Raw genomic sequence first — 15,124 nt, forward strand, 5'->3', positions numbered from 1 at the left:
AGTGAACACTAATATATTTTAGTTCAGAACCAAGTTGCATTAACGAGTCACTATCTGTCACAATAGAACTGACACTAGTGACCATTAGACTCAGAGGTTCTAAAGGCTGGTAAAAACAATTCTAAACATAGTTTGAGTTTACATGAATCTGTTTCTTCTTCAATCTATCACTATGTTGCTTATCTCTTGGTAGACTTAACTATACCTGTAGCCAGAGCAAAACAGACCACTACAGCTGACCACACGACACAATTTACCACAGTTACCTGGAAATACAGTCATTAACTGCCGAAAATAATTTATTCTGATCTTCAGTTCATCACACATTTGTCACAATCTATCTCCCTTTGTCTCTCTCTCTCTCTTTGTCTTACTCTCTCCCTCTCTCTCTCTCTCTCTCTCTCTCTCTCTCTCTCTCTCTCTCTCTCTCTCTCTCTCTCTCTCTCTCTGCTTTAGACTCTACAACACCTGAGGCCAGCACTACAGAACAAATAACTACAGTTGAATACACAACACAACTGATCACAGTTACCAGTAAATACAATCATGTACTAGTAAAAATAATTTGTTATGAAATTCGGGTCTTCACATGTTTGTCACAATCTCTCTCTCTCCCCCCCACCTCCCTCCCTCCCTCCCCCTCCCTCCCTCCCTCCCTCCCTCCCTCCCTCCCTCCCTCCCTCCCTCCCTCCCTCCCTCCCTCCCTCCCTCCCTTCCTGCCTCTGTCTGTCTGTCTGTCTGTCTGTCTGTCTGTCTGTCTGTCTGTCTGTCTGTCTGTCTGTCTGTCTGTCTGTCTGTCTGTCTGTCTGTCTGTCTGTCTCTCTGTCTCTCTCTCTCTCTCTCTCTCTCTCTCTCTCTCTCTCTCTCTCTCTCTAATTTAGACTCTACTACACCTGAGGCCAGCACTAGAGAACAAATAACTACAGTTGATAACACAATACAACTGACCACAGTTACCAGTAAGTATCATCAAGTTCTGGAGGACAAAATGTGTGTTTCTCCCCTGCTGTAGACGCTAAAACTACTGCACCCACAACAGGACAAAGTACTACAGCTGACCTCACAACACAACTGGCCACAGTTACCTGGAAATACAGTCATTAACTGCTGAAAATAATTTACTCTGAACCTCAGTTCCTCACACATTTGTCACAATTTCTGTTTCTCTCTTGTTAAGACTCTACGACACCTGAGGCCAGCACTACAGAACAAATGACCAAAGTTACCAGTAAGTTTCATCAAGTTCTGGAGAACAAAACTTGTCTGAAGCAGAGTTCACCACCAAACGATCTGACATTCAATCACCATGTTTCTTCCCTTCTGTAGACTCTACAACAACTCCACCCACAACAGGACAAAGTACTACAGCTGACCCCACAACACAACTGACCACAGTTACCAGTATGACCGCTAACATATTTTAGTTCAGAACAAAATGGCATTTTTGTTGTCACTATCTGTCACAACAGACCTGACCACAGTGACCAGGCTAAGTGCTTTTAAAGGCCATCAAATAATACTTTCTGAGTCATTATCAGTTTCTGTTAATCTGCTTCTTTAGTTTATCACTGTTACTTCTCTCTTGGTAGACTTTACTACACCTGCAGCTACAACAAATCAGACAACTGCAGTTGACCCCACAACACAACCGACCACAGACACTAGTAAGTGTCATCAACTTCTGCATAACAAAACCTGTCTAAAGCGGTCTTCACCAAACAGACCTAACAATCTGTTACTTCTCTGCTGTAGACTCTACTGCACCCACAAATACATTAACTACTGAATCGATACCAGCATTAAGTACGAAAACAACACCACCAACTGTGATAATACCACCACCAACCACAATTGCAAAACCTGCTGGTGTGTGTAAGAATAGAGGATGTTTCTGAACACTTCTAAATGAATCCTGACCACATTCCCCAGTAGGTGAACCATAGTTCACCAAACAGATCTAACACTGTAACAGTCTGTCACTACTGTATATTACCGCTTTGCTGTAGCCTCTGCAACACCTTAGCCCACAACAGAACAGAGAACAACCACCACAGGTAGCACAGGTGTTCTTTTGTGATCCCACCTCCAGTTTTGTACTGTAGCTTCCACTTACTACTAAGCCATGTGTCTCTCCCAACAGGAACTACAGTAACTACTGAACCACCACCAGCAACTACAAAAACGACACCACCAACAACAATACTACCTTCAACAACAACAATACCACCACCAACACCAACAACAACAGGACCACCACCACACTACCAACAACACCACCAGCTACAAAACCAGCTGGTATGTGTAAAGAATAGAAGATGTTTCTGAACACTGCTAAATGAATCCTGATTATGCCATGATTATGAAAAATCATGAATCAATCATGAACCTTGATGGGTGAGAAGGTTACAGAGGCTACAACAAAACATGTTAACCTCTCACCATTAGCAATAGCATTTTTGGGGTGTATGATGTACTCTGTTAATTTCTCAGTCATTATTATTCACGATTCATTCACGATTATCCATAATCATGGTAGCATCCACATTCATGTAGAAGTGTTCAGAGACATCTTCTATTCTTACTTACAATAAAAGGGTCTCCAAAATGACACAATGCATTATTCACCATTCAGTTCCTATAGGAAAATTATCATCTGAAACACAAACAAAACATTATGCAAATGCATTCAATGAGTTTGTTGAGTCACAAGCTTGATTTAGTCGTTGAGTGCAAGGAATATGGGAACAAATACCACGCTTGTGACTACTTTACTACACTATAAGTACATTTTTCTCAAATGTGGGGACTAGATACAATGGGGCAAAAGTATTTAGTCAGCCACCAATTGTGCAAGTTCTCCACTTAAAAAGATGAGAGAAGCCTGTAATTTTCATCATAGGTACACTTAACTATGACAGACAAAATGAGAAAATCCAGAAAATCACATTGTAGGATTTTTAATGAATTTATTTGCAAATTATGGTGGAAAATAAGTATTTGGTCACCTACAAACAAGCAAGATTTATGGCTCTCACAGACCTGTAGCTTCTTCTTTAAGAGGCTCCTCTGTCCTCCACTCGTTACCAGATTAATGGCACCTGTTTGAACTTGTTATCAGTATAAAATACACCTGTCCACAACCTCAAACAGTCACACTCCAAACTCCACTATGGCCAAGACCAAAGAGCTGTCAAAGGACACCAGAAACAAAATTGTATACCTGCACCAGGCTGGGAAGTCTGAATCTGCAATAGGTAAGCAGCTTGGTTTGAAGAAATCAACTGTGGGAGCAATTATTAGGAAATGGAAGACATACAAGACCACTGATAATCTCCCTCCGATCTGGGGCTCCACGCAAGACCTCACCCCGTGGGTCAAAATGATCACAAGAACGGTGAGCAAAATCTCAGGACCACATGGGGGACCTAGTGAATGACCTGCAGAGAGCTGGGACCAAAGTAACAGAGCCTACCATCAGTAACACACTACGCCGCCAGGGACTCAAATCCTGCAGTGCCAGACGTGTCCCCCTGCTTAAGCCAGTACATGTCCAGGCCCATCTGAAGTTTGCTAGAGAGCATTTGGATGATCCAGAATAAGATTGGGAGAATGTCATATATATATATAAAAATATAACTTCTTTGGCAAAAACTCAACCTGGCTGTGTTTGGAGGACAAAGAATGCTGAGTTGCATCCAGCCACCAGACCTACTGTGAAGCATGGGGTGGAAACATCATGCTTTGGGGTTGTTTTTCTGTAAAGGGACCAGGACGACTGATCCGTGTAAAGGAAAGAATGAATGGGGCAATGTATCGTGAGATTTTGAGTGAAAACCTCCTTCCATCAGCAAGGGCATTGAAGATGAAACGTGGCTGCGCTTCTTTCAGCATGACAATGATCCCAAACATACCGCCCGGGCACGAAGGAGTGGCTTCGTAAGAAGCATTTCAAGGTCCTGGAGTGGTTTAGCCAGTCTCCAGATCTCAATCCCATAGAAAATCTTTGGAGGAAGTTGAAAGTCCGTGTTGCCCAGCAACAGCCCCAAAACATCACTGCTCTAGAGGAGATCTGCATGGAGGAATGGGCCAAAATACCAGCAACAGTGTGTGAAAACCTTGTGAAGACTTACAGAAAACGTTTGACCTCTGTCATTGCCAACAAAGGGTATATAACAAAGTATTGAGATAAACTTTTGTTATTGACCAAATACTTATTTTCCACCATAATTTGCAAATAAATTCATTAAAAATCCCACATTGTGATTTTCTGGATTATTATTTCTAATTTTGTCTGTTATAGTTGAAGTGTGCCTATGATGAAAATTACAGGCCTCTCTCTCATTTTTTAAGTGGGAGAACTTGCACAATTGGTGGCTGACTAAATACTTTTTTGCACCACTGTACATAAAGTGCTTTAATTTCTTAATGTTTTTATATTTTTTTATTTTACATTTTTATATATATATATATATATATATATATATATATATATATATATATATATATATATATATATAAATATAAAAATTCTTCCCAATTTCATGGTATCAGTCAGTTCAGTTCAGTCAGTCTCATCACTGCAACTCCCGTATGGACTCGTGAGAGGCGAAGGTCAAGAGCTATGTGTCCTCCGAAACACAACCACAACCAAGCCATACTGCCTCTGGACACAATGCCCACTTAACCCGGAAGCCAGCCGCACCAATGTGTTGGAGGAATCATCATACACCTGGCGACCGTGTCAGCATGCATTGTGCCCGGCCAGCCACAGGAGTCTCTAGTACGCGATGGGACAAGGACATCCCTGCCGGCCAAACCTTCCCCTAACCCGGAAGACGCTGGGACAATTGTGCGCCGCCCCATGGATCTTCCGGTCGCGGCCGGCTGTGACAGGGCCTGGACTCTAACCCAAAATCTCTAATCTCAGGGCCACTCGGGAAGCCCTGTGCTTTAATTTCTAAACAGTAAAACAGATATGTATTATAATACCCTCAAATAACAGGACTCATTCTGTACTGTTGCCTCATATGAAACATTTGATCTCAATTCCAAAAAGGCTGGAGTATAAACCAAATGTAAAACTTTATCTCCACTGTCCAAATCCATATGGAGTGGAGTGAATAATAGGATATACAGTATAGGTAGCAACACTTCCATTCCATTTAAGCACGTTTGTCATTCTCTCTTCTTGTTTCAGCTATTCTGCTGCTGGCGATGTCCTTCAAAATGAATGAAGATTTCACCAACGAACTAAATGATAAAAATAGTGTCAAATACAAAAAGTACAAAGACGATATTGAACCAGTTGTGGTACATGACTCAAGCTATTGTTGGCCCAAGTAAATAATCAAATGCATTAAATAAGTATTCATCCAATTATCTAGCCAGGGTACATTTTCAGTGTAATGATTATGAATGCTTTGATGTACACTATATATGCAAAAAGTATGTGGACACTTCCCTTCAAATGATTTGATTGGCTATTTCAATCACACCCGTTACTGACAGGTGTATAAAACCAAGCCATGTGCAATGCTAAGCATCGGCTGGAGTGGGTAAAGCTCAACGCCATTGGACTCTGAGCAGTGGAAATGCGTTCTCTGGAGTGATGGATCACGCTTCACCATCTGGCAGTCTGGCAAACTAATCAGAGAACGCTACCTGCCCAAATGCATTGTTCCAACTGTAAAGTCGGTGGAGGGGGAATCATGTCTGGGGCTGTTTTTCATGGTTCAGGCTCCTTAGCTCCAGTGAAGGGAAATCTACCGCCACAGCGTACAATGACATTCTAGATGATTCTGTGTTTCCAAATGTGGGAAACAGTTTGGGATCCTGTGGATGAATTGAACGCTCAACTGCGAGCCAGGCCTAATTGCTCAACATCACCTCACTATTGCTCTTGTGGCTGAAAGGAATCAAGTCCCCACAGCAATGTTCCAACATCTAGTGGAAAGCCTTTCCAGAAGAGGCTGTTATAGCAGCAAAGGGGGACCAACTCCATAGTTTGACGAGCAGGTTTACACATACTTTTGGTCATGTAGTGCATTGGAAATATTGCAACAAATGTTTTTACATGATCAATGTCCATTATCTCACACAGATCCAGGAACAGTATAGGAACAACATGCCAGGGTTTATTTCAGCAGCATTGACAAGTTTCAGGTAGGTATCTACTGTTGTTATGGAAGTAAGCTGTTTCCATTCAACATGTATTTATTTTTGTATTCTCTCTTTGGTTCCTGTTAACAGCCGTGGAAGTGTTATAGCCAACTTTGATGTTAGGACCACAGCTGCAGACCCCACTGCAATTAACAAAGCTAATGCTGGACTTGCAACATCACTTCCAGCTGTTTATCAAGTTGATACTAGCTCTTTCAATATTATTTATAACAGTAAGTCCTTAAAAACGTTCTCAAATCACATTATTGCAAATTCTTATGACCAAAAAAAAAGATGCTTTAAATATCGGTCTAAAAAACTGTTGACCACGAATGTCTCAATCTTTTCCAAGGTAGCACAGTATTAAGTTATAAACCAACTACCATTTACACTAATGGCATCATGACTCTGGAGTGTGGACCACCTCCTGATACTGTAAAGATGGGTACTGTTATGTTGAGTGGAAACGAAAGGGAAGAGTTTAACATCGACTGAAGGTTCAACATCAATACAGATGATTTTGCATCAAAAAAGACAACACTTGGTATCAAAATGTAATTTCTGATGATGTAAGTTGAAGAGTGCATTTTTACACTTTTTTATAATTAAACTACCCTGGCAGGTGTCTATCATCTAAATATTATCAATTGTGTAATGACAATTTTATTATCTTTTTAATCACTGCTACATTTTGGTTTCTATAACATTGAAATCTCAAAACCCAGAGCATACCCACCCAAAGTTAAAGATATTGTCCAGATGTTGTTTCTGACTCAACAATGTCAATATTGCTTCATCCCAGGGGAATATGAATGCACTCTGAAGAGTGACGAAATCTATTTCTACCAAATGGGTCAAATTGACATCAAAGATGCTCCCCATTATTCAAACGAAGACAGAAATCAATACCCTTTGTTTGGTGGGGAATAGTCAGCTATTGGAGTGTTGTGTGCAGGCTCCCTATAAACTAATGTGAGTTAGCGATGTAGGAATTGTTTCACAAGTAAGTGTTCGTTGAAAATCACACTTCCTTTACAATATGACAAGAGACCAAATAAATAACGCATAAACCATGTTATCTATATTATAACCATCTGACCTTTTTTACATGTATCATTTATAGATGAGACTCCTGACAATTGCATTAAATATAACTATCAAATTCAAAACTGTGATGTATCATCCAACGTTGTCACATTAACATGCCAAGTGAAAGACTTAACAGGATATGAAAAGACTACAAAAATCTGACTCTTTTTCGAGAGTAAGTACAGTATTTCTGCCTTGAATATAGTAAGACTGTTAGTCAAATTTTAAAAAATATATATATATATATATGTTTTCTAGCCATAACTTGCAATGATATTGAATATGTAGAGTGGCCAAGAGAAAGATTAATAGTGTTCACAAGAAAGGTGGAGGATGGAAGAAAGACAGCGATTTGTAAGTGGACGTTGACACTTCAGACTGACACCTGTGTCTTGGCTGCAATCAATGAGCTACTGACCTCATCTCAGGTAATACTTTTTAATAACACCTACCATGACTGGTAAACCCTAGCAATCGGTGCCTTAGCTGTATTTATAATTTGGAGAATGATTTTCTGTTGTTGTTATCAATTTGAAGGAAAACTCATTTATATGATTTGAGAGTTTTGTAAGCAATTATGATATTTATTTATTTTCAAACATGTTTCTCTTAGATGTCCTAAATGTAAGTGTATGACATTCAGGATATTTTCTAGTATAATCATATCTTCCTCTGCAGGACTTGAAAGAGGCAAAGTTGAAGAATTTTTAACTCAACTTAATAATACCGCTGTTGATCTAAAGAGAAAATCGTTAGTTCAAAGTGCAACTATTTACGACCATTGTTGATATTCTGAGAGAATTGTTGCAAGCGTTTCAAGAATATCAGCCAGTCTGAGATAAAGGTATGTTGAAAACAAACAAAACAAGCACAGATAAACTGTAGAGATCAGTAAGAGAACAAAAATATACAGTATATCAGTTCACTTGGTTTTAGTATACTTTGAATGCATGAAGTTTGGAAAATAAGTTGATGCTTTAAATAAAGTAAAACTAATGAAATAGACTTAAAGTTTATTGATAGTGGTGAGATAAGCATAAGTGCATGTTTTGGTTTTTTAAAAGAACAACGAAAGTATTAACATTAAGTTTGGACCTAACTCAGATTTCTCATTGCCTCCCCCAGAACATTCTAGAAACAGTGAATGTCCTAGTTTCTGAAGCAGCAAAAGAATCCTGGACCTTTCTCAATGCTGACCAAAATAAGAACACCAGCTCTAGTTTACTGGGCTCCATGGAATTTTGCAGGTTCTCTCCCAACGACGGCCTTTAATGTGACAAAGCTAATTCAGTTAAACCAAGACATTTGACAACTCATTCAGCACAAACTTAAATTCAGTGTGTTAATAGAGATCCCAGAGACTAATTCCAATCACCTCACCATCACCATCTAACGTTCTTCTCACTCAGAAATGTGTTACCAGGAACGGCAGCAACCAAAGTGTCAATGACAACACCATCAATGGACTTGTAGTGATGGTGAAGTTGAATGGAACGATCAAAAATGTCTCATTGAGCTTCGACAAGGTGAACAAGTCGCCACACTCAACCCTCAGTGTGTTTCTGGAACTCTCAGCCTTTTTAACAGCCTTTGAGGATGGGATGACACAGGATGTCAAATGATGCTCCACGAGAAGGGCAAGGTCATCTGTCACTGTGACCATCTGACCCCCTTCTCATTTTGATGTCAACTTCCATTCCGAAAGAGATTCAAGATGCTTTGGATATAATCACTTATGTTGGAGTTGGCATATCGATGGGTAGCTTAGTCATTTGTCTCATCATTGAGGCTTGTGTATGGAAGGCCATGACCAGAAACAACACCTCTTACATGCGCCATGTCTCCATTGTGAACATCGCTGTGTCACTCCTGATTGCCGACATTTGGTTCATTATTGGTGCATCAATATCAAAAAATACCCTTGAAAACCCAGGCGAAGACACCACAACACCTATACCGGCATGTACTGCAGCTACGTTTTTCATTCACTTTTTCTACCTTGCTCTGTTCTTTTGGATGCTGATCTCAGGCCTTCTCCTTTTCTACCGGACCATCTTGGTTTTCTCCCATATGTCAAAATCAACTATGCTGGCTATTGGCTTCTCAGTAGGCTATGGGGCACCTCTTATCATTGCTGTTGTTACTGTGGCAGCAACAGCTCCTAGTGGTGGATACATCAAGAAAAACCAGGCATGTTGGCTCAACTGGGACCAGACAAATGCTCTCCTTGCTTTTGTGATCCCTGCCCTGACCATAGTGGTCATCAACTTTTTGATCCTGATTGTGGTTCTGTACAAAATGCTGAGGAGAGGGGTGGGGGATGCTACCCAGCCAGATGAGAGAAATGCTGTTGTGGTCATTGCCAGGTGTCTGGCAATTCTGACTCCATTCTTTGGCCTTACCTGGGGACTGGGAGTAGGAACCATGGTTGATCCAACAAATAAGGGAATCCATGTTGTATTTGCCCTCTTCAATTCACTACAGGTAACTGAATACATCGGTGCATTCTTTTCCATAATAGTGCCACACACTGAAATCTTTATTTAATTTTTATTTTCCAACTGAAAGTTGCAAGTAATGAGTTCCGATGTAAAATGTCAACATGTTTACAACTACATTTGTTTTCATGATGTCGGACAGCATTGGCAACATTGTATTCTGTACATTAATCTTTAATCTTTCTCGAAAAGGGTTTCTTTGTTTTGGTGTTTGGAACACTTTTAGACGGCAAGGTATGTGTCTGAAAAGTCATACATTTTTTGTTTATACCCTTTTTGCATTTAAGAGTGTTGTGATTTTTTTATGAAATGGTCCTGTGCTTTCAGATCCGGTCAGCTATAGTAGGAACGTTCTCTTCCATCCTCTCAGGCTCTGACCGTACGAGGGTAAGTACATCTCTTCCCACCGTTTCTTCTATATTTACCTCAAATGATTCATGTTAATTAAAAGTGTGTACTATGTGCGCTGATGATCCTTGTATTTAGACATGTTTTGCAATTTCAGAGTTCTCAAGTTAAACCATGAGTTTAATGGGCTGCTTTTGTCCTTCCTCATAGACTCAATTCTCTCTGATAAGACTTACTACTGTATCAGTGAATATTGATTGCCCAATGAGTGTATATCATTTCTTTTGTTCATTCCAGAGTACCAGTGGTGGCGCGGCAACATCATCAACCAGTGCATTAAACTTCATCCGAAGAAGGATAAGGAGGAGTAAGCTCACCATTTTTTTTTGAATTTTTAAATGATGACAGTTCTTTAAATATATGTTTTCTTAAATAATCACCCTGCCTTGCTTTATATAACAAACCAACTGTTTGACTTCTCTTGCTTTGACAGATGTCTACAATGTTTCAGAAGTTGCAAATTCTTCCAACAGCACTGGTGCTACAGAGTCTTTCATCAACACCTAAAAGTACCCAATGGTCATACTTGAGTTAAAGTATAGATACCTTAATATGAAGTTACTCAAGTAAAAGTCACTCAGTGAAAAACAATTTGAGTAAATTGATTTGTTTTTAAATATATCAAAAGTAAATGTAATTGATAAAAAATACTTACGTAAGTATCAAAAGTAAAAGTATAAATAATTTAAAATTCTTTCTTTTAAGCAAAGCAGATGGCACCATTTTATTGTTTTTAAAATGTATGTTTAGCCAAGAATTATAGCCTTTGACCTGGACCTGCCATAAAACATGGCTTGGTCCAACACACAATGAATCTATTGATGTGAAGATTTGTGGACTTTTCTGGAATAATGTTGTGAGTTCTACAGTGCCTTGCAAAATGATTCATCCTCATTGGCGTTTTTCCTATTTTGTTGCATTAAAACCTGTCATTTAAATAGATTTTTATTTGGATTTCATGCAATGGACATACACAAAATAATCAAAATTGGTGAAATGACATTTCAAAAATAACTTGTTTAAAAAATTCAAAAAATTCTAACACGGAAAAGTGGTGCATGCATATGTATTCACCCCCTTTGCTGTGAAGTCCCCAAATAAGATCTTGTGCAATCAATTACCTTCATAAGTCACATAATTTGTTAAATGAAGTCCACCTGTGTGCAACCTAAGTGTCACATGATCTGTCACATGACCTCAGTATATATACACCTGTTCTGAATGGTCCCAGAGTCTGCAACACCACTAAGCAAGGGGCACCACCAAGCAAGCGGCACCATGAAGACCAAGGAGCTCTCCCAACAGGTCAGGGACAAAGTTGTGGAGAAGTACAAATCATGGTTGGGTTATACAAAATATCAGAGCCTTTGAACATCCCACAGAGCACCATTAAATCCATTATTAAAAAATTGAAAGAATATGGCACCATAACAAACTTATCTAGAAGAAAAGAAACGCACACCTATTTAGGCAAGGTGCTGGTTAGCGGAGTAGAAAACTTAAAAATAAAAGAGAGCCGCACACTCTAGGAGCTCAGATGCAAAATTTAATTACCAACGTTTCGACAGCCAAGCTGTCTTCATCAGGGTATAATCACAAACACTGCGGGATGAATCGTTTATATAGTGTCAAAAGAACAGGTGTCTGTAACCATGGCCAATAGTGGCCTAATATAATTGGTTAAATATCAAATATTAAAATGGCATACAAAGAACAGCATACAAACCTGTCAAGAGAGGGCCTCCCATCAAAACTCACAGACCAGGCAAGGAGGGCATTAATCAGAGAGGCAACAAAGAGACCAAAGATAATCCTGAAGGAGCTGCAAAGCTCCACAGTGGAGATTGGAGTATCTGTCCATAGGACCACTTTAAGCCGTACACTCCACAGAGCTGGGCTTTACGGAAGAGTGGCCAGAAAAAAGCCATTGCTTAAAGAACAAAATAAGCAAACACGTTTGGTGTTCGCCAAACGGCATGTGGGAGACTCCCCAAACATATGGAACAAGGTACTCTGGTCAGATGAGTCTAAAAGTTTGCTTTTTGGCCATCAAGGAAAATGCTATGTCTGGCGCAAACCCAACACCTCTCATCATCCCGAGAACATCATCCACACAGTGAAGCATGGGGGTGGCAGCATCATGCTGTGGGGATGTTTTTCATCAGCAGGGACTGGGAAACTGGTCAGAATTGAAGGAATGATGGGTGGTGCTAAATACAGGGAAATTCTTGAGGGAAACTTGTTTCAGTCTTCCAGAGATTTGAGACTGGGACGGAGGTTCACCTTCCAGCAGGGCAATGACTCTAAGCATACTGCTAAAGCAACACTTGAGCGGTTTAAGGGGAAACATTTAAATGCCTTGGAATGGCCTAGTCAAAGCCCAGAACTCAATCCAATTGAGAATCTGTGGTATGACTTAAAGATCGCTGTACACCAGCGGAACCCAACCAACTTGAAGGAGCTGGAGAAGTTTTGCCTTGAAGAATGGGCAAAAATCCCAGTGGTTAGATGTGCCAAGCTTATAGAGACATACCCCAAGAGACTTGCAGCTGTAATTGCTGAAAAAGGTGGCTCTACAAAGTATTGACCTTGGGGGGATGAGTAGTTATGCACGCTCAAGTTTTCGTTTTTTGTGTGTCTTATTTCTTGTTTGTTTCGCAATAAAACATCTTCAAAGTGGTAGGCATGTTGAGAAAATCAGATGACACAAACCCCCAAAAAACTATTTTAATTCCAGGTTGTAAGGCAACAAAATTGAAAAAATGCCCAGGGGTGAATACTTTCGCAAGCCACTGTATAAGGGTTCTGTCTGAGAGACTTGCCTCTTTTTTGTTGTACACGTTTATGAGTCTAGACGCTTCAGTAAATGATGGACCAGCTTGAACCATCTTCTGAACAAGACATAGGCACTTTAAATGATGTATGGTATTGAAGTACTTTTTCTTTTTTACGATTCAGATTTCCAAAGAAACCGTAGCAATATTCAAATATAATAGATGACCAGACAATTACAGGAACGTATGAAGGTCAATTAGCTGCATTGGCACAGACAAGTGCTAACTGCATGACAGAGAATTCGCCTTTTAAAAAAAAACATTTTTACTTAATCTTTTACTCCATACTTTATATTAAGCTATGGTTTTCCATATTGTTGCCATTACCACTTCTGTGTGTTGCATTAAGACATGTTATACAGCTGCTATTGACTATTCATATGTAATGGGCATATTTTAAATGTGTATAATATATTGTTGAAGATGCTTCTACAGTAGAACATGTTGGATACACAAGTAGTAACAAAGAGTTTTGTCTCGTCGATTAAAAAGGTCTTGGTTCAACCATCCACCCAATAAAGATTCCGTATTTGCCATACTCACTGTACAATTTCTGCTTTCCCAATGACTTTGCACCACACTGATCAAATTCAATCAAAGTGTATTTGTCACGAATACAACAGGTGTAGAGACCTTACGGCTAAACGCTTACTTATAGGCCCTTACCAAAGGTGCTATTGTTAAGTAATAAATAGGTATTAGCAACCCTCTCACAAACCCAGGACCTGCATTTTGCTCTGATGTTTCCTTTCTTTTTGTTTTCTCCTTTTCGTTAATGCTAAGAAAAAAGGTCATGCTAAAATAGACTAAAGGTCATGTCATGAGTGAGATCGGTTGAACAGAATAGACGTTTTGTTTTGTATGTATATTATTTATATTCTTCTACTGCTTAAGTCACTCTTTTCATGACCAACCTGACTTTGCATCAGTTGAAGCTTGTGTGTATGTTCTTATATTTCCTTGAGTTTCTTTTTCCTGTTGGCCTTTTTCTCTCTTTCTCTTTCTTTGGGTAAATGGACAAAGGCAGGTTCCTCTAAAATTAATTTGGTGGGTGCTATCTGGAATCCTTGGGATGCCCCCATGTTGCGAATGCGTTGGATATCATCCAATCACAATCCAACAGCCGTCTCTCAAGCTTTGTAGGCGTTACCAAGTTTAGATGGCCAGAGATACAGTACTTAGACAAAGGAGCAGCTGGCTACTAAGAATTTTGCTAGATAGCTAGCTAGTTAGCAGAGCAATGCAGCCAATTATACCACAGACAGAAGGGGTAACCCAGACAAGTCACAGGGGCTATAAAGCTGAAGCGTCTGTTTAGAACATTTTCTCCGCCGTTTGGTGTGACGCAGACCCGGTGGTGAACGTGGTGAAACGGAGAAGACATTGTTTGTCCTGCTGAGTTTTGATGCAGAGTTTTGCCCAACAAGGTCAAGTTAGGATGTGTCAGTTATCCCGTGAGAGCTTTCATTCGGAAAACACTAGTGTTTTAGGTGTCGGACTCGGCCCGGAATCAAAATGAACGACTGTCCAGAATCGTCCCAAGTACATCGGCCCGTTTCCGTCTACCGGATTCAGCCGACTTTGCCAGCATCTTAACAGAATCCCCCCAGAAGCGGCATGATACAAATTTAAATGAATGTATACAAAATGACCCCATTTAGTGATTTTAAATATTACTATTATGCATTTTATACATACAAATTATACCCATCCACAACGTTTTTACTGCTGATCATTTGCCTTCCACATAGTATCAAAATATTTAAAAACTACTTAAACAAGGAAAGAATTTAATTGAAATGTACATTTTATTTTTTGATCACAGAACCAATGAGAAGTAATTTGATTTGGTCTATTTAAGCTTTCTTTCTATTTAAGCTCTGGTAGGCATTCAATTTTCTCCATCACTCCTCCTAGGTCTGGTAACTTCACACTCGCTCTCTCCTTTTTCTCCCTCCATCTCTGTCAGGAGCTAGCTGCATCCATCGTTTTATGTATTTTTCTATATCCACATCCGGAACTTCAGAACGGCTGCGACGCACAGCACCTTTGTGCCTTAATCCTGGACCCATGATTAAGGCACAACTTCGGTCTCCTTCTTCTCCACGGATATAAAGTCCATCATGTGAAACCTGC

The 15,124-nt window shown here is 39.8% G+C and overlaps 1 protein-coding gene and 2 long non-coding RNA genes across 3 annotated transcripts; all 3 read left to right on the forward strand.

The window, feature by feature from the left end:
- The first annotated feature begins 456 nt into the window (after window positions 1-456).
- Window positions 457-2,203, forward strand: LOC123990441. Its single transcript, XR_006830637.1, has 6 exons — window positions 457-534; window positions 882-959; window positions 1,178-1,228; window positions 1,327-1,401; window positions 1,590-1,664; window positions 2,141-2,203. It is a non-coding gene; the product is annotated as an uncharacterized LOC123990441 (long non-coding RNA).
- Window positions 2,204-2,265: 62 nt separating this feature from the next.
- LOC123990445 lies at window positions 2,266-6,610 on the forward strand. The gene is made up of 5 exons (XR_006830640.1): window positions 2,266-2,295; window positions 5,198-5,307; window positions 6,101-6,162; window positions 6,250-6,392; window positions 6,512-6,610. It is a non-coding gene; the product is annotated as an uncharacterized LOC123990445 (long non-coding RNA).
- Window positions 6,611-8,931: 2,321 nt separating this feature from the next.
- On the forward strand, window positions 8,932-10,968 carry LOC123991663 (adhesion G-protein coupled receptor F1-like). The gene is made up of 5 exons (XM_046293312.1): window positions 8,932-9,732; window positions 9,939-9,980; window positions 10,074-10,133; window positions 10,392-10,461; window positions 10,588-10,968. Exons 1-5 carry the CDS (start codon window positions 8,932-8,934, stop codon window positions 10,659-10,661), a joined length of 1,047 nt encoding a protein of 348 aa, XP_046149268.1. The 3' UTR covers window positions 10,662-10,968.
- The last annotated feature ends 4,156 nt before the right edge of the window (window positions 10,969-15,124 follow it).

The sequence above is a fragment of the Oncorhynchus gorbuscha genome, linkage group LG12 (assembly GCF_021184085.1).
Source record: "Oncorhynchus gorbuscha isolate QuinsamMale2020 ecotype Even-year linkage group LG12, OgorEven_v1.0, whole genome shotgun sequence".
Classification (NCBI taxonomy): Eukaryota; Metazoa; Chordata; class Actinopteri; order Salmoniformes; family Salmonidae; genus Oncorhynchus; species Oncorhynchus gorbuscha.